The sequence below is a fragment of the Sabethes cyaneus genome, chromosome 2, assembly GCF_943734655.1.
Source record: "Sabethes cyaneus chromosome 2, idSabCyanKW18_F2, whole genome shotgun sequence".
Lineage (NCBI taxonomy): Eukaryota > Metazoa > Arthropoda > Insecta > Diptera > Culicidae > Sabethes > Sabethes cyaneus.
The window spans coordinates 144,905,803-144,929,602 of record NC_071354.1 but is presented as its reverse complement, the minus strand read 5'-3'; the positions used below and the strand labels follow the sequence as shown (position 1 = coordinate 144,929,602).

The 23,800-nt window shown below is 40.1% G+C and overlaps 2 protein-coding genes across 4 annotated transcripts; one reads left to right on the top strand and one right to left on the bottom strand.

The window, feature by feature from the left end:
- Positions 1-4,237: 4,237 nt before the first annotated feature.
- Positions 4,238-5,355, bottom strand: LOC128736945 (charged multivesicular body protein 1b). Its single transcript, XM_053831460.1, has 3 exons — positions 5,202-5,355; positions 4,647-5,112; positions 4,238-4,584 (listed from the first exon to the last, which is right to left on the bottom strand). Exons 1-3 carry the CDS (start codon positions 5,221-5,223, stop codon positions 4,458-4,460), a joined length of 615 nt encoding a protein of 204 aa, XP_053687435.1. The 5' UTR covers positions 5,224-5,355; the 3' UTR covers positions 4,238-4,457.
- A 4,562-nt stretch (positions 5,356-9,917) lies between these two features.
- Positions 9,918-16,342, top strand: LOC128738931 (nucleolar protein dao-5). 3 transcript variants are annotated; one of them, XM_053834422.1, is made up of 4 exons: positions 9,918-10,259; positions 10,715-12,199; positions 14,572-14,745; positions 14,990-15,804. In XM_053834422.1, exons 1-4 carry the CDS (start codon positions 10,158-10,160, stop codon positions 15,692-15,694), a joined length of 2,466 nt encoding a protein of 821 aa, XP_053690397.1. In that variant the 5' UTR covers positions 9,918-10,157; the 3' UTR covers positions 15,695-15,804. The 3 variants fall into 3 exon arrangements, with proteins under 3 accessions (XP_053690397.1, XP_053690399.1, XP_053690398.1); XM_053834424.1 differs by lacking the exon at positions 14,990-15,804 and adding an exon at positions 16,040-16,342 and having other exon boundaries at positions 9,922-10,259; XM_053834423.1 differs by lacking the exons at positions 14,572-14,745; positions 14,990-15,804 and adding an exon at positions 13,414-14,367 and having other exon boundaries at positions 9,922-10,259.
- The last annotated feature ends 7,458 nt before the right edge of the window (positions 16,343-23,800 follow it).

The following is a 23,800-nucleotide window of genomic DNA, read 5'->3' as shown; positions in this document are numbered from 1 at the left end:
CGTGCCACTATTCAAAGGATGTCCTGGAGTGATATGAAGCCAACGGGGTTACTTTTGTACCCAAATCTGAGGAAGACATGAAGTAAAAGTGGGTTTCCATATATAAGAAGTTGCAGCCAGATGTTGCACCGAACCTTATGAGTGGAGTTAAGCGTAAGGTGTAAGCATATAGTTATGGTACTGAAGTTGAATGAAATAAATATGCCAAAAGTTTACTAATAGGTCATATTTTATTGTGTGAAAGTTTGAAAAGAATCGGTCAACTAGGTAATTTTCTACTATCTACTACTAACATCTACTATGTTATTGCGTGGCACTACTTCATAAAAGAAAAACTTTCTTTGACATGACTTTAATACAACCCTCAGATGTATGGATGAATTCTCCCAATAAGGCAATAAACTTTATTCGTTGTATAATACCTTATTGGGACAATGCCGTCGATCAGCAAGTGGAAATCACTCATACTAATAGTGATACGACACCCTGATGTGGCGTACAACAAACTGGGGCCTGCCACAATAGATCAAATAACTGGTCGCAGTGGAGAATGTACCCAAAAAAAAAGAAAAAAAAGGTAATTTTCTACAGCGTTTCTTCCATGATCCAATTTGATATGGGACACCCTTTTTGGGACCTGGCTATACAATCTGTAGAAATTTTGCTCTCATGGATCACCTCGCTGTTGCATGTCGCAAATATACCAACGTAAGCACGATGTCGTTTACAATAGGCCGTATGAATAAGAGTTAGAGCAAACGCTCCCATAAGATTTACACGGGAAAAGCAAAGCAAACTGATTTATTCATACGGCCTAATAACTAGAAAAATTTAGACAAATGACGCGTCTGAAAACTGAATACGCGAAATTTATTGATGATCTGGTGGTAAGGCAAATATTTGTCCCGTTGTGTTCACCAAAAAAGATTTCATACAACAATGTCTCTGAAATATAATGCGAAAGATAATTGTATAGGCAGAGCTGCGGAGAGTTGTACACTGATCATTACTACAGTACCTACTAGCTACTACAGAACAAAACCTAACCCTATCCAAATTATCAATAATCAGGTTCCCTATCGTAAGCGCTGGAATACTCGATGGCATGAGAGTTTCATGCCAGACGCCAATACATATCGCATTTATAGAAATCACTCAACCGCCCAGCAAGCTTGGAGGTACGATGCTGGTTTAACAAGCCAGTTGTTAACCCTTAAAAAGACGTTAACCCTTCTTGATCATTGACGTTGTATTTACCTCAGGTATCAGGTTTCAGCATCTTTGGTTCGAATTGCATGTTCCTCACAATCATGTAGAAGATTTGTGCCTTGCCCATGCTCTTTTATGTACCTCACAGTCGAGCTCAGCATTTCTCATTCTGTGGTATTCACCATACCGTGGGTATTCGTTTACAATTCGGTCAGAGGCTCTCCAAGCGCTCATCAACCTTTTAGACAACTTTCAATGTGTACTCGCAGCGAGTCCTCAAGTTGATAACCACTTGATGTTCATTAACCTTGTTAACCGTGGTTTCGAAACGCTGACGTATAATAGAAAGTCGACTTTTGGTCTCCGAAAAGATTGCGATCGGTATTTGATGTTCTCTTAGTTTACTTGAACCTTTGTTTCGAGGACATTATCATCATTCCAGATTAATAATACGCACAAGTTCTGTGAAAAGGGGAACCAATCTCATGAAGATTCCACAGCAAACGTGACATAAACAGGGACAAAAGGAGAAACCTGATTACAAACGATCGGGAGACAGGTGAAAACACCCCAATGGCGATGTTGTAAAAGGAGCCGGGACGGACGTTTATCTAGAAGCGCGTAATGAAGATAGCAGTGTCCCAGTACTAGATCTCCAAGAGATCAGAGCCGCCAGAAAAGACTGGTTACCACCAGAGCTTTACAAGCATGTCAGAGAATCGCTGACAACAGCGCTAGATTGGGCTGTTTTCGAGATCTTAAAAGGCCTGCTGTTGATAGCTCAAGGATTCATAGGGAACTACCACGCCAAGGTTTCATGTAAGCTCGCGCAACTACGGGCCTAACTGTGAACTGTGAAACTGTGAACAGTGCATTTCGGCAAGTTTTCTTAACGAGAGATCCGGATTTTCATTGCGACCGCACACAATTGCTTTTCGCACCTGCTCTTCTTTCGACGCCATTTTACACTGAGCGCTTGTAATATAAACAAGTGTTATATTTTCAGAAAGAACAGATATACGTCTACCACTCTGCAAAATATTTCACTCATTGTTAATGTATTTCCGAAGCTGTGTGTTTGGGGGTGTCCAAATTTTGTCACGAACAAGCCTTAGGCCCGATTTCCCGCTTGGATGCGCCGCTGGATCTCGTTACTAGTGTTGTCCGCGGTCACCAGCGTTGTTTTCTTAAAGCCTCTTCCTTTCGTGTATTTGGTCTTCGACGCATTTATTTTTAGCCTAATTCTCCTAGACTCCGCTTTCCGACGTAGATTGCCTCCCTCGTCGCAAAGTTCCTGGCTATGATATCGAAGTCATCTGCAAAGCCTAGAAGTTGGCTACTCTTGGTAAAAATCGTGCCTCTCGTTTCGATGCCCGCTCGTCGGATCACCCCCTCAAGAGCGATGGTGAACAGCATACAGGATAAACCGTCACCTTGTCTCAACCCTCGCCGCGTCTCGAAGGGACTCGAGAGTGTCCCAGAGATGCGTACGAAACACATCACTCGATCCAATGTAGCTCTGATTAGTCGCGTCAGTTTGTCCGGAAAACCGTGTTCGTGCATTATATGCCATAACTTGTCTCGATCGACTATATCGTATGCTGCTTTGAAATCAATAGATTTCTGCAAGATCTGTCGGATAGTAAAAATTTGGTCGGCAGTTGCGCGAGCCCCCATGAAACCCGCCTGATAATTCCCTACGAAACATTGTGCTATCGGTTACAACCGGCGTAAAAGGATCTGGGAGAGTACCTTGTAGGCGGCGTTTACCAGCGTAATACCGCGATAGTTGCAGCAGTCTAGCCAATTACCCTTTTTGTAGATGGGACAAACCACTCCTTCCATCCATTCCTCCATCCCAAGGATTTATAGTCAAATAGCAATTACTTTATGTGGTGAGCATGGTGTCCCGTCCCGTGGGTTCGAATCTTAGTAGAATCAGGCCATTCGGTGTCAAGTGACTTTAGCATGGGTTTATTCTCAGGCCCCTCCATTTACCCTTCCTTCGTGCTGAATTTTACATTTACCCCCTGAAGTCTCTTGACAGTACAAATGTCCCTCCTATAGTTAAGTGTACTGGTCAGAGGTACGAATGAGTCCTCGCCAGGGACGGCTATAATATGGGATAGTGCTGGCAGCGAGAAATAAGTGGGTAAAATAGATCAAGCTTTGAAGGAAGGGTAAACCCCAATACACGCAAGCACGCATACAATTTAATAAGCATATCGCTCACTCAATAGCGATTATAGCAAAAAGAAATGCAGTGCAGGTCATAGAGCAAACACCCGGGCGATATTACAATAGATCAACTTATACTGGTCGCAGTAATGAGTCCACACATGGAAAAAAACAATGGTGTCCCGTAACGCTGGAATGTGTCCAATAGAGGTCACACCAAAGTGACGACAGATCGCAAATTCAAAAATACCAGAACAACAAAGAAACAACCCAGGTAACCAATAAGCATTAGTATAAGCAGTAAATCAATCGTTTATTAACATCCCTGGCGTTTTATACTGCAGGTTGCTGTTTATCAGCCTTTTGACTGCATAACTGTTGTAAATTGGCATCCACAATTCTATTTAAATTCTTCTTGTCGGTAACTAGCTGCAAATAAGCATTGTCAGCACTAAAAGAGGGCTAACAGTAAAGTAGCCGCATATTTTGCCAAAATAGCATTTAAGGTAACTTAAATGCTCATTGGATTGCATTGGAAATGCTTATTGGTTACCTGGGAAAGGTAAAAAATAGTTGAGAATAATCTGTAACGTGGAGGTAAAATGTGTCAGTGTCACACGTCCCTAGAAAGTAATCGCCTCTATTCTACATACCGAGAAATTTCGCTTCGATCAGAAAACAACGCACATGTCGATCGGAATTAACTTTTTCAGCTTTAATTAACAATTAAGCAGGAGTCAAAATTAGTTGATCGGAATGTCTGAATTATGTGCGTTTACAAAACTCTAATAACCGACTATGAAGTCTGTCGATTAAGAAGGATAAAATATTAAAGACGTTTATACCCAAGGCTTTGCTTCCAGTGCAGATTTATTGGACTTTCGTAAATTGTAATAACTTAACTAAGTTTTCATGAAGCTACTGCATTTAAACCATAAAATATGTTCTTGTGGTAGTAATTTGCATTCAGCGGTTGAGTAGCATCCGTTTTATGAATGTAAATGGAGCAATATGGTCTATCGTTTTCTTTTTTTCATTTTCAAAACTTAACAACACAAAAATTACTCTAATTACTCAGCCTGACGAAGCCGTGCAAGACGTGCTGTTAGTTCATCCTGTTCAGTCGATGCTTGCGTAGAGGTTCCGATCGCGGCAGAAGCCGACGGACCAGACGGCAGCTCCATATTGAGCTCCAAGCTAAAATTGTATCAAATTTTAAATTGTATCTAATTAGAACTTCAATGTCAAAGGACACCAACCCAGCTTCATCGGCAACACGCTGCATTAATGCTTCTACGTCGTTTTGCGGCACCGCGGTAGTTGTTGTTTGAGACATCGTGTTCTCCATGTATGAACTCTGTACATCCAGATCTTCAAACTGTGATTCGAATTTATCCATCAAGCCGGAAATCTTTTCCAAATTCATTCCCTTCATTGCGGCATCCATGGCTTTGACTACTCCGGCCATAGAATTTGTAACCTGGCGGGTTGTCAGAGCGGTCTGGACTCTGCTTGCTACGGCGTCGACCCTAGCACTCATTCTCAGGTAGTTTAGCGATTGGCTTTTCTGTCGTATAGCGTTTTCTGCGTGAATTCGTGCCACTTCTGTGTTACCTTTCTGAATAGCTTTCTTGGTTTTGAGGATCTCCGCTTTTTCTTCCTTCTCACATTTCTTGGCATTTCGTTCCAAGTCCTTGACTGCAAACTTTAAATTAAAAAGATGTTCTATTGGAATGTTGAGGAAAATTTAGTCAGCTGAACGGTACACGAAGAATTAAATACAATATATATTAGATTATTTTACAAAAGGATGCTTTCCATAGCGGACACAGACATGTCGTTCCCCGTTTTGACAAATTTAATCAGTAACTACAATGAAAAATATGCAAAATCTCGAATTTCGTCAAAGATGAGTCACACTAATTCAAATTAAAACTCATAAAACAAGCAGTGTTTTATCTCAGTAAATTTCTAATGTTTACACTTTTGACTCTTCCTCTTCCAGTTCCAGATGACGGCAGTGGTGTCAGCTGTCAGGTTTCCGTGAAATCTGTCACCTGAATGCCTGAATCAAGGGGTTTCCAGTAAGGCGTAAAAGTGCATAGTAATCAGAGATTACTTTTGTAATCATTTACCTTGTCATTTAAGCGGGGTACGCTGCTGAAAAGTAATGGATAAAAAGATAGGACAAGAAATGCTCAAGAAATCGATTTCGTTTACGATTTCTTAAGCAGTACGCACTTCATAAGAAATATTATTTCACGTTCAGATGGCGCAGTTTTACATGCAGGTGAATTAAAACGTCACTTTTCCGTACGGAATAATATCCGGCGCAATTATTACCACAAGAAAAAATGACAGGTGGTTGCTTGCATTGGAGTTGTCAAAATTTCTTCGGTAAATAGCAAGATTTTTTCTTGATCTGTTTTCTTTTCAGCAGCGTACCCCGCTTCACGATTTACGAACACCCTATTAACATCTGTATATCGAGCTGCAGTAGGGGAAGGGCAGTAAAGACGGAAGCTGCGAGAAAAACGGACTCTTGTCATATTTCTTACACAATAACTTTTTGAAGCAAATCAATGATGGGAAATGCTTCTATCCACCTTTTCGCGCGCCTAATGGCGGCTATGTGGGTACACTTTTCGACAATGTTTATTTGCTTTTGGGAACTCCGCTCACGTACGCTTGAAAGTTCTACAACAACAATTAAGGCTGGAAATATCAACTTGACGTGAATAAAGTTGCCAAAGGCATGCTAACGTTTTCCGAAAGTTGTGCCCACTAGCCGCCATTACCCACGCGAGAAGATCGCTAGACTGAATGAACAAAAATGAGCAAAACAAAGAAAAAATGCGTAGATACCAAGGGTAAGTCGCTTAGAACATTGTTGCAGGTTCAATTTAGGGAACAGCTTACCTCATTGATTATAAAATTGCGGTACATTAATTTCACAGTTCATGGCACACTGTGGCCCACCTTACCATTGTTTGTTATTGTCAAAACGACCAAACCAGTCTGGCTGGACGCCAACGAGTTTGACAGGTTTCACACGATCAGCACCTCAGCGGCACAGTAAGGCACAGACTGAACAACATTTCTATGAATGAGGTGAACGGAATGTTCTCAACGACTATACGTAGATACGCGGAGAATAAAAATGTAGTTTCAACCATATTTATGGTTGTTTTACGCACAAACAAAAATTTCGTTTTGTTTCAAACTGAAATGTATGATTGAAATGAAAATATTTATTGTTACATCAATGTCAACTTCAAATTTGAAAATACTTTTAATTCAAAACTGTTATTTACTTGATTCAAACAGAATCTCGTTTGGAAACAACAATATTTTCAGGTTGTTATAAAAATATTTTATTGAGGCTTAAAACAACAATCATTTTGTTTGAAACAAACTGGAGCTTTTTCGCTCCGTGTACGCTAACCGATGTAATTTTGTGTGTGAATAAAATAGCTGATAAATCGTTGAAAAGCAATATACATTCGTGCTACATATAAGAGATGGTCGGGTATGAAAATTTAAATAATCGAACCCGACCCGTACCCGATTAAGAAAAAAATTAAAAACCCTTACCCGACCCAAACCCGTAAATTTTTTTTATACCCGAACCCGAACTCGTCAATTACCTGGTAGTTTATTTTAGGCTGTGAACCATTTCGCGAATTTTTGAACTTTTGACGTAGGACTACGTCTTACGGCAAGTTTTGAGATAGGGTGTCATTCCAAAAAATCGAAAAATGCGAGCGTCACGCAAAATGATTTTGAGCGCTAATAGCTCAGCGGTTTTCCAATCGATTTTCAATATTCTTACACCAATCGATCGGAAAATCTTTTAAGAATTGACCCAAATGAAGAAAAATATGGATTCTTGATGTTGAACTATTGAAAAGTTGAAAATAATGAACCTCTGTTTTACCAGAATTCTGGCTTCGTGATTGGTTGGAAGATTCTTTGCGATGATCTAAACCTATACCAATTTGATATCTGTGCTTGGGATGTAAGCCAAAACAAGTGACAAAGTTTCCTCATTTCAACAAGATTTCTAAACACCGCGGTTGCGGTTAAACCTAGACCATTTTGATGTCCTTGCTTTTCCCAAGCCAGAAAGCTTGCTTCAACGACAAGTTACACTTAATAGCATCAAAGGCGGCCTCGTTATGAAGCTACCCGTGGGTTAGAACATCGATTGAGCATCACCGCTCGCTTCACATTAACACACGCGCTGAGACATAAAAACTCATAACTTCCAGAGTTTTCATTTCTCCATTTCCAAATTTTGCATACTTCTTCAAGAAAGCTAAAAAAATAAAAAAATCGAGAAAAAAAGTTCCAACTTTGAAAATTGCAATTGTTTATAAAAATGCACTATTTAACTATTGAAAAACAATCGAGAGGATGTATGGTATACCAATTTTGAAAGCTTGTGGAATAGTGAACACATCTGGTAGAAAGTCATTTTTTGATATTACAAACTATGTTTACAATCAGTATTTAAAAAATAGTGATTTTTTTGGATTACAATACTTTAAAAAATCATATCTTGCGAATTGCAACTGTAACATCGAAATCCAGCTTTCCACGAGCGATAATGGCGGTTATTGAGCACAAGTGGGCACAATCTTTTGACATTCATTGGAGGAGCTTCGAGTTCACCCTGACGGAGTTGCTATGGAAACATCCATGATTGTTTGTTGTTCGACTATAAAAATGTAAACATCGTTAAGTTTTGCAGATCAGCGGAAGAGGAACATAATTGAACGGAAGCAAACTTTTGTGGTTTGTGGCCATAATTTCCTGAAAGCACCGGCTCAAAAATCCCCTTTAGTATTGTGCGAATTGAATACTCGCGTGCACTCAGACAAACATTAACTTTATATTGGTCGAGCCGTACCTAAGTTGGCCAGCGTCTAGGCCTGATAAGAAACTTTCCGTTGCGCGTTTGGACGTTATTCCCGAAGTATGCGCAAACTACGAGGCCACAATCCATAAAACTTCTTATCTGTTCAATTATTCATCGCACACGAAAAGCTGGAAAATTAGCAATATGTTTCGCTTCATGAGCGAAAACTAAACAATGTTTATATTTTTACACTTGAACAACAAACAATCATGGATGTTCCCATAGTAACTCCTTCAGAGCGAACCTGATGCTCCTCCAATGAATGTCAGAAGATTGTGCCCACTTGTGCTCAATATCCGCCATTATCGTTCGTGGAAAGCTGGATACAAAAATACGTGTCGATTTTAACAAAGAACGTAAAAAAAATATTTCGAAGAGAAAAACAATTTTGACTGTAAATTTCCCGTGGAATGACCCATATGCTCTCATTGAGTAAATAACTATCAATCTGTCAAATATGAAATGGTTCGCATTCTGAACTGATTTTAACAACTCGAGGAGAAATAACTATCGAACAGTCAAATTTTAACTAAAAAGTTAAAAATTTCGCGAAATGGTTCACAGCCTTACGGGTACGGGCCCGGGTACCCGACCATTTTAAGTGTTAAATGTGGTCAAAAGAGATACCCGACCCGATCCGTATCCGGTTTCAAAAACAAAAATTAAGAACCCGTACCCGACCCGAACCCACTAAATTTTTTTTTCGTTATCCAAACCCGACCCGAACCCGGCGGGTATGGGTACGGGTGTGGATTCCGGGTAAATTTTCCGCTACCCAAGCATCTCTAGCGTGTATGCAAAATAGGAGTTACCATAGTTACCATAGTTTGGAGTTACCAAATATTCCAGATTAAAAAAGGAATTCGCCTAATCTAAACGAGGTGTTTTTCATAGAGCTTGCTAAGCCCAGTGCAAAAGTCTACCAAAACTTATCGTTTTTCACTCAAACGTATGTTTTTTTTGCGGGGTATAACTGGGGGAAAACAAAAACAAACGTGTGAAATCAATGTAAAATCTTACAACAGCAACAACAAATCGTGCGTCGATGTGTGCATGCGGTAGACGTCAGCAAGCCCAATATAGAGTTTGCTAAGCCCAGTGCAAAAGGCTACAAAAACTCATCGTTTTTCACTCAAACGTATGTTTTTTACCGGGGTATAACTGGGGGAAAACAAAAACAAACGTGTAAAATCAATGTAAAAACTAACAACAGCAACAACAAATCGCGCGTCGATGTGTGCATGCGGTAGACGCCAGCAAGCCCAATATTAGCGGAGGTTCACGGTAGAAAGCGGTAAGTTTTCAAGGTAAAATAATATCGTTGCAGCCATTTTGTTCGATAGGTAAGCACTACCACAGTCCGGTTAATGCATCGTACTACCTCATGGCCATGCGTTATAATACCGAGCTTTACTGGCTTTAGTGTTTAGTTCTCTTGACGACTTTACTGTAATCGAACCCTATTAACCTTCGTGGTTCAGCAAGTATTGTTTGCCGTGCAGCGGGATTAGTGTGTTGCCAACGTTCAAAAGTTAAATAACAAAAACTCGTGTTTTTCACGTTTTCGCTTCGCATGCTTTTGGACGATAGACAGTGTTCAGCAATCCACGGACCACGATCCAATTCCAAAACATTACTGCAGCGGGTAGCACGTGGGTTTTTTCACCCGGCTTTTAAAAGTAAAACGTGTTTGGTGGCAGTGGTTTAGCTGTGAAAACTAAAGGTTTTTATAGCTAGTTGTGTTCTTAGTGTATTCAGGACGAAGCCGCATTTAAATAGTGTGGCGGTAGAGGTTGGGAGCGGTGAAAAGTAAACGTTGCGTTGTGTTTCCAGTCTTTTTGTGACGAAAATGGCTGCCGTAGAAGAGTCTGTTGTACGAGCTGTCGTTTTGGATTATCTTTCTAGGAAAGATAAAACATTTGCGGAAGTCTATCATAAAAAATTTGGTTCGGTGAGTACCAATTAATAGTGTGACCATAAAAATACGATGACCAGTATTGTGCTTATGCTTCTAGCTTATACCCGGTATGAGATCTGAAAACACGTGTTTAAGAAAAAAGATTAGAACCATCAATGTTCCTTAGCTTTTACGTCTTTTACAAATATTCGTTTAAAATATTTTATCCTAAGTACAAGTATTCATTGAACACACTCATTAGGTAAAAACGTATTGATTTAATGTGACCTTGAACGGATGCGCAGATATGCGTCGAAGTTAGATGCTTTATATTTTGTGATCCCTTGTGTATTAGACAAATCTAATGTAGCATTCTTATTTACGTACAAATACGGTTAAAAATGATAAAGTAGTATAAATGATTCTGTTTAAAGTAAACTAACTTAGCAATATATTTTATTTTCATTCAGTTAAGACGATAGGGCTAACTCAAAATTTGTTTTTTTCAGCCCGTGCTTGCAAAGGGATCTCCTCGATTGGAAGAAATTCTTGGATGGTATAAGGACAAAGGTAAAAAACAAATTATCGTTTCGAAGGCAGCAGGTGAATCCAGCTCAGAGGACGATTCTTCCGAAGAAGAAACTGATAAGTTCAAAACACCCGTAAAAAAGGCTTTGACAAATGGAAAATCGACGCCAGCAGTAAAACCAAGTGCGAAGGAAAACGGTGTGAAAAAGCAAGAATCAAGCTCAGAAGACAGTTCCTCTGAAGAGGAAAAGCCTGCTTTAAAAACGTCAAAGGGTAAAGCTGCTCCTACGCTGGCGAAACCCCCTGCAAAAGCAACCACGAAAGCTACAACTCAAGCTCAGAATTCGGAATCCAGCAGCGATGATTCTTCCGATGAAGAAGAAGCTCAAGTTCCAACCAAAACACCGGTGAAAGTAGCTCAGACAAAAACTCCAGCAAAGAGCACTCCTGCTGTGAAGCAAACGCCAGCTAAAGCTGCCAGTAGCAGCGACGATTCTTCTGATGAAGAAGAAACACAAGTTCAAAGCAAGTCAAAAGTGAATCAGGCAAAGCTTCCCGGAAAGAGCACACCAGCTCCTAAAAAATCTGTCCCAGCTAAAGCTACTCCTGTTGGTAAACAAGAATCTTCCAGCGAAGACAGTTCGTCAGAAGAGGAAGCACCTAAAAATTTGGTTAAGCCAGTACAAGTAAAGCAAGGTACGAAGGGTACACCAGCTGCTAAAAAACCTGAAACAAGTGACAGCGAATCCGATTCAGATGATTCTGAGGCAGAAACAGCCCAAAAGAATTCTGGCGCAAAATTGCCTGCCAATAAGAAGCAGACAACAGCTGCCCCTAAGCCAACAGCCAAGAAACAGGAATCATCATCAGATAGTAGTTCCGAAGAAGACGAGCAGGTTGCCAAACAAATTACTGTGAAAAAACAAACTCCGGCTAAAACCGTTGCAGTAAAGAAAGCGGAATCTTCCGATGATTCTAGCTCGGAGGAAGAAGCGGTCGTCCCAGCTGTTAAACCAGTAGTCAACAAGAAGCAGATAGTATCCGTCAAACCTAAAGATGATGAGGAGTCTAGTGATGAGTCGTCAGAAGAGGAAGAGAAACCTGTCAACAAAGCTGCAGTTAAAAGGGCTGCCCAACCGCAGCAAAAGCAGCCATCGTCAAGCGAAGATTCTGATGACAGCGACGAGGAAGAGCAGGCCCCAGCACCGAAGAAGAAAGCCGTAGTAGCCACACCGAAGGCTAAAAAGGATGAATCGGACTCGGATGATAGCTCTTCGGATGACGAACCAGAGGAGAAACCAGTTGCAAAGAAGCAACCAGCGCCAGTAGTAGCTAAAGCTGATAAAAAGAGGAAGGCTCACCAGGAAGACGATGAAGATGACGATGAGAACGCTGAGGAACCGCCAGCTAAAAAGCCCAACTATAGTAACTTCGTCAAGGCAGGTGAAGGCAACAATCAAAACAAGGTAAGAGATTTTTTTTTTGCTCGTTTTCTAAGGTTTGCAGCAGAAACCTACTCAACATTCAATATATGTTACACCGTTTACTGGTTACTGGTAGAACTGGGTTTTCTGTTCGAGCGTTCTTAAAACTGATTTCGGGTAATTTAAGATTTATTGGATGGTTTCGAATGCACATTGGGATTCTTAATCTGTGGTCAGGTGCCTCAATTCCTAGCGGCTAGTTTGTCGCCTAATTCCGTGCACCTGGTATTAAAGTCAACGAAACATGCACATTTCCTTCAACAATATTTGAATGCAAAGCACGAACATTTATTTCGAAAATATTCTGCATGTTCCTCTAGGAAACCGCTACCTTCAGGTCAAGTACACGGAATTAGGGCAGCTCATCATTTTCGTACCTTTGAACTGGGGTGACATTGCGCATCTCGTTTCGAGTGATTTTGGTTCGTTTCGACCACGTTAAACAAATGGGCGTCTCGAACCAAAATCACTCGAAACGAGAATCGCAATGTCGCCCCTGATCTGTAGACCGTTGAATGTTTAATCACAAATTTGCGCTGATGGGCTTTCAAATTAATATTTTAAAATATAGCTTGATTAAGGCTAAGTTTTCAAAGATGCCTTCCTTGCTCGTATTGCCTCGGCAGCAGGCTTTTCTCGAAACCATGGTTTTAGTGTTGATGCATCTAAATTACCTATGTAAAAATTACTACTAAGCCACGAAACATTTACGTTTATGATCTACCATGAGCGAGTGTAGCTTCAACAATCATTAGAGGTTATGGTCAATTTAATTATCGGTGCATGTGTTCTCCGCCTTAGCAGAACAGGAGATGTTCAGGAATGCTCTGCAGAATCTTCTGCTGTTTGCGTTTAATTGATTCTCCCAAAATAAAACCAATGAATCTGTTGTTTTTTTCGATGTGGTTGCTTGATAACCGCGTTGTTTGCAATGGATTCGCACATAAACTCACATATGGATTCTGCTATTTTCGACGCTATTCTTCCGCTTTGAATAAAAAGGAAAGAAATAGAGAAAATAGAGCACCAGGCATTTCAAGAACACAATGTTGAGTGGTAATGCTTACTTTCACTATTTTAAGAAAATTAGATACGTAAGGTAGATTTCATTTCAGTTGACCTAGTGTGCTAATGTTTCTCCATTTCTTTCTTTTTTATGATCTTCTATTGCATCGTTATATTGTGTCTGACTACAGGATATGCGAAATGGCAAAGGCGACAGGAAATCATTTGGTGGCTTTAATAACAGACAGCAAGAAACCGGCCCAGCATGGGAATGCGAGAAATGCAATACATACAACGATGCAAATGTCCGGTCATGCAAACAGTGCAAGACATTTAATAAAAATGCGGACGATTCTAATGATTGGGAATGTTCATGCGGTTTTAAAAATTTCCCTGGTCGAAGATTTTGCTTCAAGTGCAAAACACCCAACGCTGCAAACGGAAGTGGAGGCGGTGCCGGTGCCGGTGCCGGTGGACGCAAGAGTTTTGGCGGAGAAAATGGAGGAAATCAGCAGTATCCAGCTGATTGGGATTGTCCTAGTTGCGGCGTTTCGAACTTCTCCAGGCGAGGATCGTGCTTCAAATGTTCCACAGCAAACCCGAACGGAACCGGTGGGAATTGGGAATGTGCCGAATGCAATTTCTCAAATTTCCCTAGCAGATATTCGTGCTTCAAGTGCCAAAAACCGAATCCTAATGGTGGAGGTGATATGGGTGGAGCACGCAAAAGCTTTGGTGGTGGTGCTGGTAGGGGCGGTCGAGGAGGTAGAGGGGGTGCTCGAGGAGGTGGAAAGTTCGGCGGTCAGCGCGGCAGTTTCGGAAACAAAAGTTTTGGTGAGCAGGACGGCGGCAACTCCAACAAGAAAATTACATTTGATGAATAAAGCACTTTAAGTATTGCAGTAAGGATTTTGTGTTAAGTCATGTTTTGAATATTATTCAAAACAAAACAGAAAACACGCGGCGCTATTTTATTGTCTGCGATTAGTCGTGTTTAGCCTGAATAACAGCGTTATTCGTTTGTGCCGCAAAATTTTCAGTTGACATAAAACTTTGTATATTTTAATCTCCAGTATGATTAAAAATCTGTCAACTATACTATGTACTGTCTACAAATATTATATTGATAAAATATATTAAATTTAGACGAGATCTGTTTCGATCATACTATACTCTACATCCGATTTTCCATGTTCCAAACTCTTGAAATACAGTGTTTTTATAGAACATTGCATATGCTAATGTTTATTTGTTTAATTAATAAAACCAAAAAGCTTGCTAGTCTCTGCAGACCATTCTTACAAATATGATTTCGCATGCCACATAGATACATCTTAACTTTTTTATAGTTTTCTACACCACCTAATAAGAACCAGTTCATAGCCCAGTCGAACAGTGCCGGAAGTAGCCATAATAAAGCACTAAACAGCGATGAAAGACGCGGAATTAATCGATTCCGACGTATTCAGGAAGAAAACATTGAGATAGACAATCGTCTACGCGACAATTCATATGAAGCAAAGGTAAGTGTGCTAGTTCTTAACCCACGCGTTTGGTAACTCATCCCCTTGCTTAGTAAGAAAAAATCAATCTTAACAGAGGGAAAAATTTGTCATCTGCACAAAAAGAATTTAATCGGTATCAAACTCCAGTGAAGATCTAAGTCTGGCCTTCACTAATTAAGAAGTAGCACACTTACTGATATGATGGCACGTTTCTTTTTGTGTGATGATTAAAATGTTTTTCTTTACTCTGTGATGGTTTCAGCCGCTGTTCATAAGTTTTGCATCAAAAAGGGAATACAGTGAAACGGACAATAAACCTGAGAAACCTGCAAAAAAGCTGCAATCTTCCGAATGGAAGTGCTTGATCTGCCAAAACGTTAATCAGATGCTAGATCGATTTTGTTCCAAGTGTGACACTTTGAAAGATATTGCTGCATACAAACGCAAGTTAGAATCCAGCTGGGTCTGTCCGGATTGCGAGTGCATTAATTTCCAAGAAGCTAAAAATTGTAACAAATGTAGTGCCGACAACCCAAACCCAGAAGAAGTACGAACTGCACGTAATGCTGGTGATTGGGAGTGTTCTGATTGTAGCGCCGTAAACTATGCCAAACGGAGCAACTGTTATAAATGTGGAAAACAGAAATCAGAGAAATTTGCCGGCCAATGGTTCTGCACGCAATGCGAGGTGCAGAACTTTGCATCTCGGCTTCGTTGCTTCAAATGTAAAACGAAAAGAAGCAGTTGGAATTGTGAGTCCTGCGGTCGCGATAACAGTCTACGGAAGTGGAAATGCGTGGGCTGTCAGAAATATGGTCCCCAAGCACAACAGTGCAGTACAAAGAAAGTGTTCGTAGATAAAACGAAAAAGCCAGGTGATTGGAGCTGTTCTAAATGTAAGCGAAACAACTTTGCCAGAAATTTGAAATGCTTCAAATGCCTCGAGCTGAAACCGATAGACAAATGATTTTTTTATACCAAGCAAGGGGATGTATTAATGTTTGTACCCGTGTATTAGTTAATAAGATGGAGATGGTCATAAGATTTTTGTTTGTGTTTTGTTTGGTGTTAATAAATCACATTAATTGTGATGAAATTTTCCTGTCTTTTCTTTATTTTCGTTTTAAAATTTAAAATGTTGTAACTTGTCAAATATTTGCATTAAATTAATTTGAAATTTTCAACTGTAAATTCAATTTTTGGTATCATTGCTGATTTGAAAAATATAAACGACACATCTGACGACCAACTTTGTCTTATACGGCGATGTTAAATGTTTGTTTTGTAAATTAAATACCTTCAATTTGTACAGAAAAACGCACGCGGATCTTTCGGCGAGAGAGCTAATGACATCTTAAAGCACACTCGGGGAAAATCATTCCGTCACGAAAAAACAAAAAAGAAAAGAAGTGGCTACCGTGGAGGATTCATTGATAAGTCAGTAAACTCGATAAAATTTGAGGACTAGCTTAGTTGGTAAGAATGTGCTGTGGATAAGTTTGCTGTTTTTACTTTACATGTACTTCGATCATAATAGTCATTCACACACGGATACCTTTTTTAACAGGTAGTAAAGTTCACGTCTTCAAAAACTAGAAAAGAAATACAAGATATCTTTACGCTTAATTTTGGTTTTACTTTCATAATAATGATGATATCACATTTACATTCAAAGTAGAACATAATTAGAAATCTTTGAATATTAATAGTTTTATACGGTATTCCGACGGTATTGTTTGCCGATCGAAAGTGGAAAATATTCTCCATTTCGCCAGCAAAATGAAATAAGCGAACCCTCCCATGGGTAGGTGGTTTGACGCGTACTTCGGCCAAACGACCTAAAAATTCTTAGTTCCGCATGTAGAATGTTTATAGTTTAAGTTGGATATATGTGTAGTATGTAGTATTGCATAATTTAGCTTTATGTGTAGCATGTGTCTCGTAAAGCGGAATGGAGCGAAATCGAACGGATTTGATTTTAAATTCAATCCGTTTGGGCCGAAGCACCGGGAGGGCTTACTCGGTTCCCTAGATGAATTGCTGGTATGCACAGAAATTTCTCTAGAAAACTGAAACCAAATCCTACCCACCATTCATGAGATTTTGACTTACTCATGAAAATTAAAATGTATCGCTAGTTAGAACGAACGAGTGTTCAAAAATGATGTGATGTCTTTATTTGCGTAATCGAGACATTTTCTATGAGATTGCCATAGAATTTGTGGCTGTTATGCGATTATGGACAGCACAGCACTGAAAATATACACACACGTACATGTATACATGTGTATGCATGTATGAGTGTGCATGGGTGTATAGGTACGAATGAATATATGTTTGAGTGTTCTATGATGAGTCGGAAATTCTTATACCTATGCTGCCAAATTACAATTATTAATGGGCAGGAAGTTATAGTCAGTAGCTGTGTTTCCTGTATCAGTTTCCTATGCTATTACTATTATTACTAATATTGCTATCGTTGCTGTTACTGTCACCTCTATTGTATTGTTTTGGATGTAATTATAATTTTTTTTTTTTTTTTTTTTTTTTTTATTTCCCTCCTTTATTAGAATGATTTGCATGTCTTGTGACTAACCGCGTTAACGGTATTCAACTAACAACATAAAATGATCATGTATGACGCTGTTTGTCTCCCAAGGGCCTTCCTAATGCTGATGAGCCTCTGTCGGAGAGTCCATCAAGTCGAACGGTGGCAACTCACCGGCGGCCTGCCGATTCAATACCATCCTCACAGAATTATCAACGTCGTTAACATCTTATTAAGTCTTGCTTTAGTGACAGCTTGCACTTAAGACCTAACACGGCATATATACATATCTCCAAGTGAAGTTCTTTTTGATCCACCTCATCCCTTCTTAGTTACAGAATCATTTCAATTGACCACGGTCTGAAGAGCATACCGACAAATCGGTTGACTACCGCTACAAATATGCAATTAATGCCACCGGGAATAATACGAGCGAGTACCAGTCCCCATTACATCGCATCTGCTCTATTTTTCGGAAGTTCAAGTAGTTTTTCGATAGTTCTGAGCGATAATATTGCTCTTGAATAATATTCCGCACAAAATATTCGAAAATTTACGCCATCAGCTACAATACTGCAAAGATGGGAGATAAAGAGGCGGCTGTGGCTTTTAATGAGCATAGGTTGTGGAACAGCGCTGGGTCAATCGTGATGACATGGGTATTTGGGAGATGAGTAGCGTCCAGCCTAGCGAGTAGTTAGTCGGTAGTAGCATAGGTGATGGACAGACATAGAATTCTCGTGATATTACTAACTTGAAAATTGCAATCAACATGTTGACTAAAAAATTCCTCTTTTCTTTTCTTTTCTTTTCTGCCTGATCTCTATCGCTTCTTCTCACGGCAACAATAATGTTGCTGTGAGGGGAGGCAAGAGACCAGCCACAGATGACCACACTGGTGACAACGATGGAGAGGACGGCCGGCGTGGAGCCTGCTTCAGGTTTAATCAAGATTGACTACGAACAAGATGAGGAAACAAACAAAGGAAGGAGAAAACAAGATAAGTACAAGCCATCTTATGCTATATTGACCAAGCACACAATTATATCAAGCCAAGTTCTGTCACTCTTCTTCCGCCCATTAATCCATAATCACCAATACATTATGGAGCTAGCGTAATCCGCACGGATTCTTTTAACATTATCACAACCACCTTATCTCAGCCCTGAACAGACTTGGCTCTAACTGCCCCACCTTGTGCTGCAAACAGAAACAGAAACAGAAAATGAAATAAGCGAAACAACTCGTTTAAAATAAGTTGAATGAAATTAAGATCCATCGAAATTCAGAATGATGGTATGAGTTTTAGACAATAGATTCAGAATGATGGAATGAGTGGTAGACATTCGTTGAGCTGCACCTACAAAATTCAATAAAAATGTTTTGCTGGAATCGACGAGGGCGTCACACATGTTATTGGTCTGGTTCGGGTACAATATAGAAGTGGATAAATAGCAAAGCAGTTTTCGACTGTGGCCATATCTACGAAGATATATTTTTAGAATTAGAGAGGAGTCTAATGCGCTTAACCAAACAGTACTATGGCGATCCAATTGCAGAGATTATCTTGATCGTTCTGCGCGAATTAACCGAGAAAAAGTAAATGTGTAATCGACCATCTCAAATTTAAACAGAAATTGAAAAATTGTCTTTTTAAGTCAAAAATCTCAAATTTGGCGCCTGCTCGAGCAACGGGATCGCTCTTCCTATTTTTCCTTAAAATGTACCTGTTTCGTTCCCTTAATTTCTTTTGCTTCTTATATCTTTTTTAATTGTTAAAAGATCTCTTGGTCCTGCTGACTGTTTAAAAACTTTTAACTGATGTCCTAAAGCGGGTTTTCAGTATGTTACGGTTTGCTTAATTATTTATTATTAATTAACAAGTTCGATTTAGCACCAATGATTGTCAAATAGTCAAATCGAATTAAGTGAGTAAAATGCTATCAAACATGTATAAACAGATCTTAAAATAACTGTATCTTCGAGGTTCACATCTCCCGAAAAAAGCAAGCGAACCTTTCCTGTAGTATCCGTCGTGGCAGATGAAAGTAGAATAACGACGATATTCGATTAAAAACCCGCTGCAGTCCGCCGATAGCGCCGTTCATGCTGTAATTAGTGTGACGAGTGGCAATCTCAACATTGCATTGTTCCGCGCTCGTGGTTGAACATTTAGGCATCAACTTTTCAAAAGGGCCAATCTGCAAAATGTAAACAAACCGAGTAAGAGTTCATTCCCATGCTAGTCCAGCAGAAAATAACCCTCACTCGGGTCGTTTACATTTTCTAGATTGGCCCTTTTGAAAAGCTGGTGCCGACTTATGTTAATCTGTCCCAACAGTGCGGGGCAGTAAATTCTACCTTGAATGCTATCCGCAATAAATAGTGCTCTGGAGGTAGCCCTACGGACACGGAGATGTTCTACATCGATCAGTTTCATAGCTGGAAAGACGGAATGGGTTTTTCCATGGCAGTTTTCGCAAAGCGAATCTAAGAAATCGACGCTGAACGGACTCGATTCTTTTAGCGCTGTCGTTGTATTTGGGATTCCAAACAGACGAACAGTATTCCAGAACTGACTGCATTAGCGAACAGTATTGCGATTTGAGGCAGTACATTTTTCGCGATCCTAGAGAAAAAGCCTGATGACTTTGGGGCTTCAGCGCAACATGCGAGATATGATGCTTGTACCTTAACTGCGAATCTAAGATAACATCCCAATCTTTTATATATGAAACACGTTCAACTACTGTGTTTATAACGAAACTGGATCGGATCTTTCATTCCGGAAAATGTGATTGCTGTAGACTTGCTCGGGTTTACTATCATACAGCTCACGTCGCACCAAGAGGCAAAGTAAGGCCTCGTGTTGATTTTGAAGAAAGTGACAGTCTAGTCGAGCGGATCCGCAAGTACATTTTAAGATCACCTGCATACGAGAGTCGTGGCCCCTAATGACCAAATTAACGTCGTCGAAATAAAGCAGAAAAATCAGAGCCTAGATACGGATAGCTTCCTTGACGAAGCTAGATAGCTATCGCAGCAATAATCTACAACGGCCACCACCGAATGTCGATCGGTGAGTTACGAGCGAAACCATTGCCAAAGATTATCGATAACACCCAGGTTGTTTAGTGTGCAACACTGTAGCTTGGCAATGGTAATTTTCGAAGGGCAAAGTGAACGCATGCAATATATTAGCACTTCCTTTCCTTCGTCCGAATTCGTGTAACGCTAATAATGGACCACCTGCCCTGCGAATATTGGGAATACGCCAGTTAGCAGCATCGCTTTTCGATCGATACGATATGATGGAAAGTCCCTTCTCGGTGACTTCGTAATCCATCGTTATTTTCAATTTCGGTGCGGTGCGCTGGTTACATCGTAAGATTGTTGGCCGACAGCCCAGTGACAATAGTTTTCGATAGCGGTAATGATGATGGATTCACCAAGTAGAAGTCGACGTGCGAAACCTACGTGGACCGTCTCGCTCACGATCAATAAGCTCGAACCGAGTTGAATGGAGACTATAGTATACTTCATTGACGCCTCTACTTCACCGTAAACTTTAACACTAGCTTTTTAAACTTTTAGCAGCTATTTAAATAGACCTATTTCTGCCAAAAGCAGTCAAAATGATTGTTAAACGGCCGGATAATACGCAACATAGACCTCATAGTAGTTCTTGGCCTCTTACCCAGTAACTCCTATCTCTACCACCTCCTGGCATAAGATGGCATCACGAGAGTCAAGAAAATTCGCCTGGGAACAGCTGGCACGGACAAAGGCGACAAAATAAGGACATGGAATGGATGCTTGGTACCTGGAACTGCAGATCGCTGAATTTCGTGGGAGACGACAGGGTGCTGCTTGATCAGTAAGAACGAGTGACGAGCAGGGATGTTTCGATCACTTTGACTCAATTTTGATTCATATGACAGTACCGTGTCAGCCGAGCAAAATTTGGCAAAGTGATATATGGGATTGGCTCCCAGTTGGCTTCGAGGTGTAATGCTGGCCTAATAAGTCAGTCATCGTATAAATAAACAGAAGGTCAAGTTTCGATAACGGAATGTAGCACCTAGGCTTTGCTTTGCTTTGATATATGGGACATTTGTAGAACTAATTATTATCTAGAATTTTGCTGAATGAAGTTTTGCTGTATCTTTTGTAGTTACGGCGCTACGATGCTAGTAACTCATTAGTGAGTAAATGAACGTTCATTTAGTTACTATAGTGGTACTAGCATTATAGCTACCGTAAATACAAAAGATACAATAAAACTTCATTCTGCATCTGCATTGTAGATAATAATTAATTCTACAAATGTCCCATATATCACTTTGCCAAATTTTGCTCAACTGAGACGGTACTGTCAAATGAATCAAAATTGAGTCAAAGTGATCGAACCATCCCTGGTGACGAGAAGGTGTGGAGCGTGTGGTTTGCTAGACTGGCCCCCGTCAATGGTGTAAGCCTTTATGGGCATCAAAAAGGGCATGGGTTTCACGAAGGCACTAGCAATAAGTGTAGCAAAATACTGACTAAGGGGTGAAACCACCCGAACCAAACTGTCGGCCCATAAAACTTTCCGAATCAAGCAGAAGCTTGCTAAAAGCTCAAGCAAAACAGACAGGATATTTAAATAAGGGGCACTGCATTTTGGTGATAACGGTACTCTCGCTATGCTATTGCAAACTTTTGACAGCGTTTTGAGGCAAAAGATCTGGATTATCCTAAGTGGCGCGAGTAATTAATAAGTAGGTACCATGAAGCTATCTACCCTTGATTTGACAACTGTGGTTGGCGATTCGGAAAGTCAAGGCTGATCTTGATCTGTGATGATTCAACGTAAAAATTGAACGCTGACCGCTGTACTGTGCCACAAATCCGTTTCTGGAAAGCCTATAATTATTATGATCGATCAGTTAGACAACCTAATCAATGTTTCAAACAACAAACAGTGGCCAGAAAGCCGATTTTAACCAATTTCCGGGGGACAAATCCTATTATGCTTCCGCTCGCGGCAAAGGGATATGTTCTGTTCCAGTGACAAGTAAATCAGCATTTTTGTGAGGGATGATAAGACGAATTTGGAAGTGTACAACAGGGAGTGCCTCAACAAACGGATTTCACCCTTCATTAAGTCTCATGATAGACCAGTTACAGCAAGCATGTGCTACAATGGTGCAACGACAATAGAGTACAGATCATTCCAATAGAACTGAATCCATCAAATTGTCCCCAGTTGCATCCAATAGAGAAATCTTGGGCGATAATGAAACGGAAGCCGAAGAATTGATGAAACCTCCTGGTCAAGTTTATTCGAATGATGAATTTGGAAAGTAAACTGAGTTAAGGAACGAGGGGCGCCAAATCAGGTTTTTGCCAAGGACGCCATCCTGGGGCTCTGATCAATCATTTCTGAAAGCAATGTTATATGTTGTAGGAATTTTGAGAACGTTGTAGCGTTTCAGAGATCATCCTTCATCTGGCACAGGATTTTGTACTAGACCTAGAATCGACGTTGCCTGAAGGCCGACGTTAGAGTTGCTAGGAAATCCCACTAGTAAATTATTAAGTGGAACAGAGGTCATAGGAGGCAGTTGTACTTCTGAATTTACTCGAGAGTACTTGAATTCTATGAACGTGGTGAATACGCTAGCGATACATCCAAAACTACCTATGTTAGGGGAGGCCCACTAGAACGTTATTCTCGACAGATTTTAAGACGGGAACCGGTTTCTTTGATGTTTCCAAATAACTGCACAGTCTTTTTTAAGCAAGTTCACAATTCGGCTAACAGACAAAAAAGTAAAGCCGTGGATATAAACGTCTTTAAGACTTAACCGTTCTTTATCGACAGACTTCGCAATTGGTTATTAGAGTATAGGACAATTATGGGATTAATGCGACGATCCTACTGACTAGCAGCACCGCCAAACCGAGTTTCGAACATACGACAACTGGCTTGAGACTGGGTGGAGAAGTTGCAGCATTTATTTTGTTGGCGACTTTGGTAACCTGATAACTTTTTTTTAGCTATTTCGTCCTTGACCTGAGAAATGTCGTGCATTTGATTCTCAATGACACCATCATACGTGCTAGACTTGGTCAAATTCTATGCATTTCATAAGACCGTTCTATTGTTTCATTATTTTAACAAATCAATACGAAATAAAACAACCCTCTAGTTCCCAACCCTGCCAATTGGCGGGCTTCAGCAAAATCGTAGTAAATCTACTATGCTTATTCGTTTTATGTTGAGATCCACCCATACCTTCTCATTATAGTCTAATCTAACTATTCGAGTGGTTTGTTTGTTTTATTACGTTAATTTGAAACAGATATTTCGTGCAAAACTTGAAAAATGCCAGAAAACTGAGAAAAAAAATATTTTGCTCTGCAGAGTGAAATTCAAATTGTTGTAAATTGCTTATTTCTTGGAATAAATGAACAAAAAAATTATTGGTGAGTAGCTGATAAGTTGTACTTCATGGTAAAAAAGGAAATTTGCGATAAAA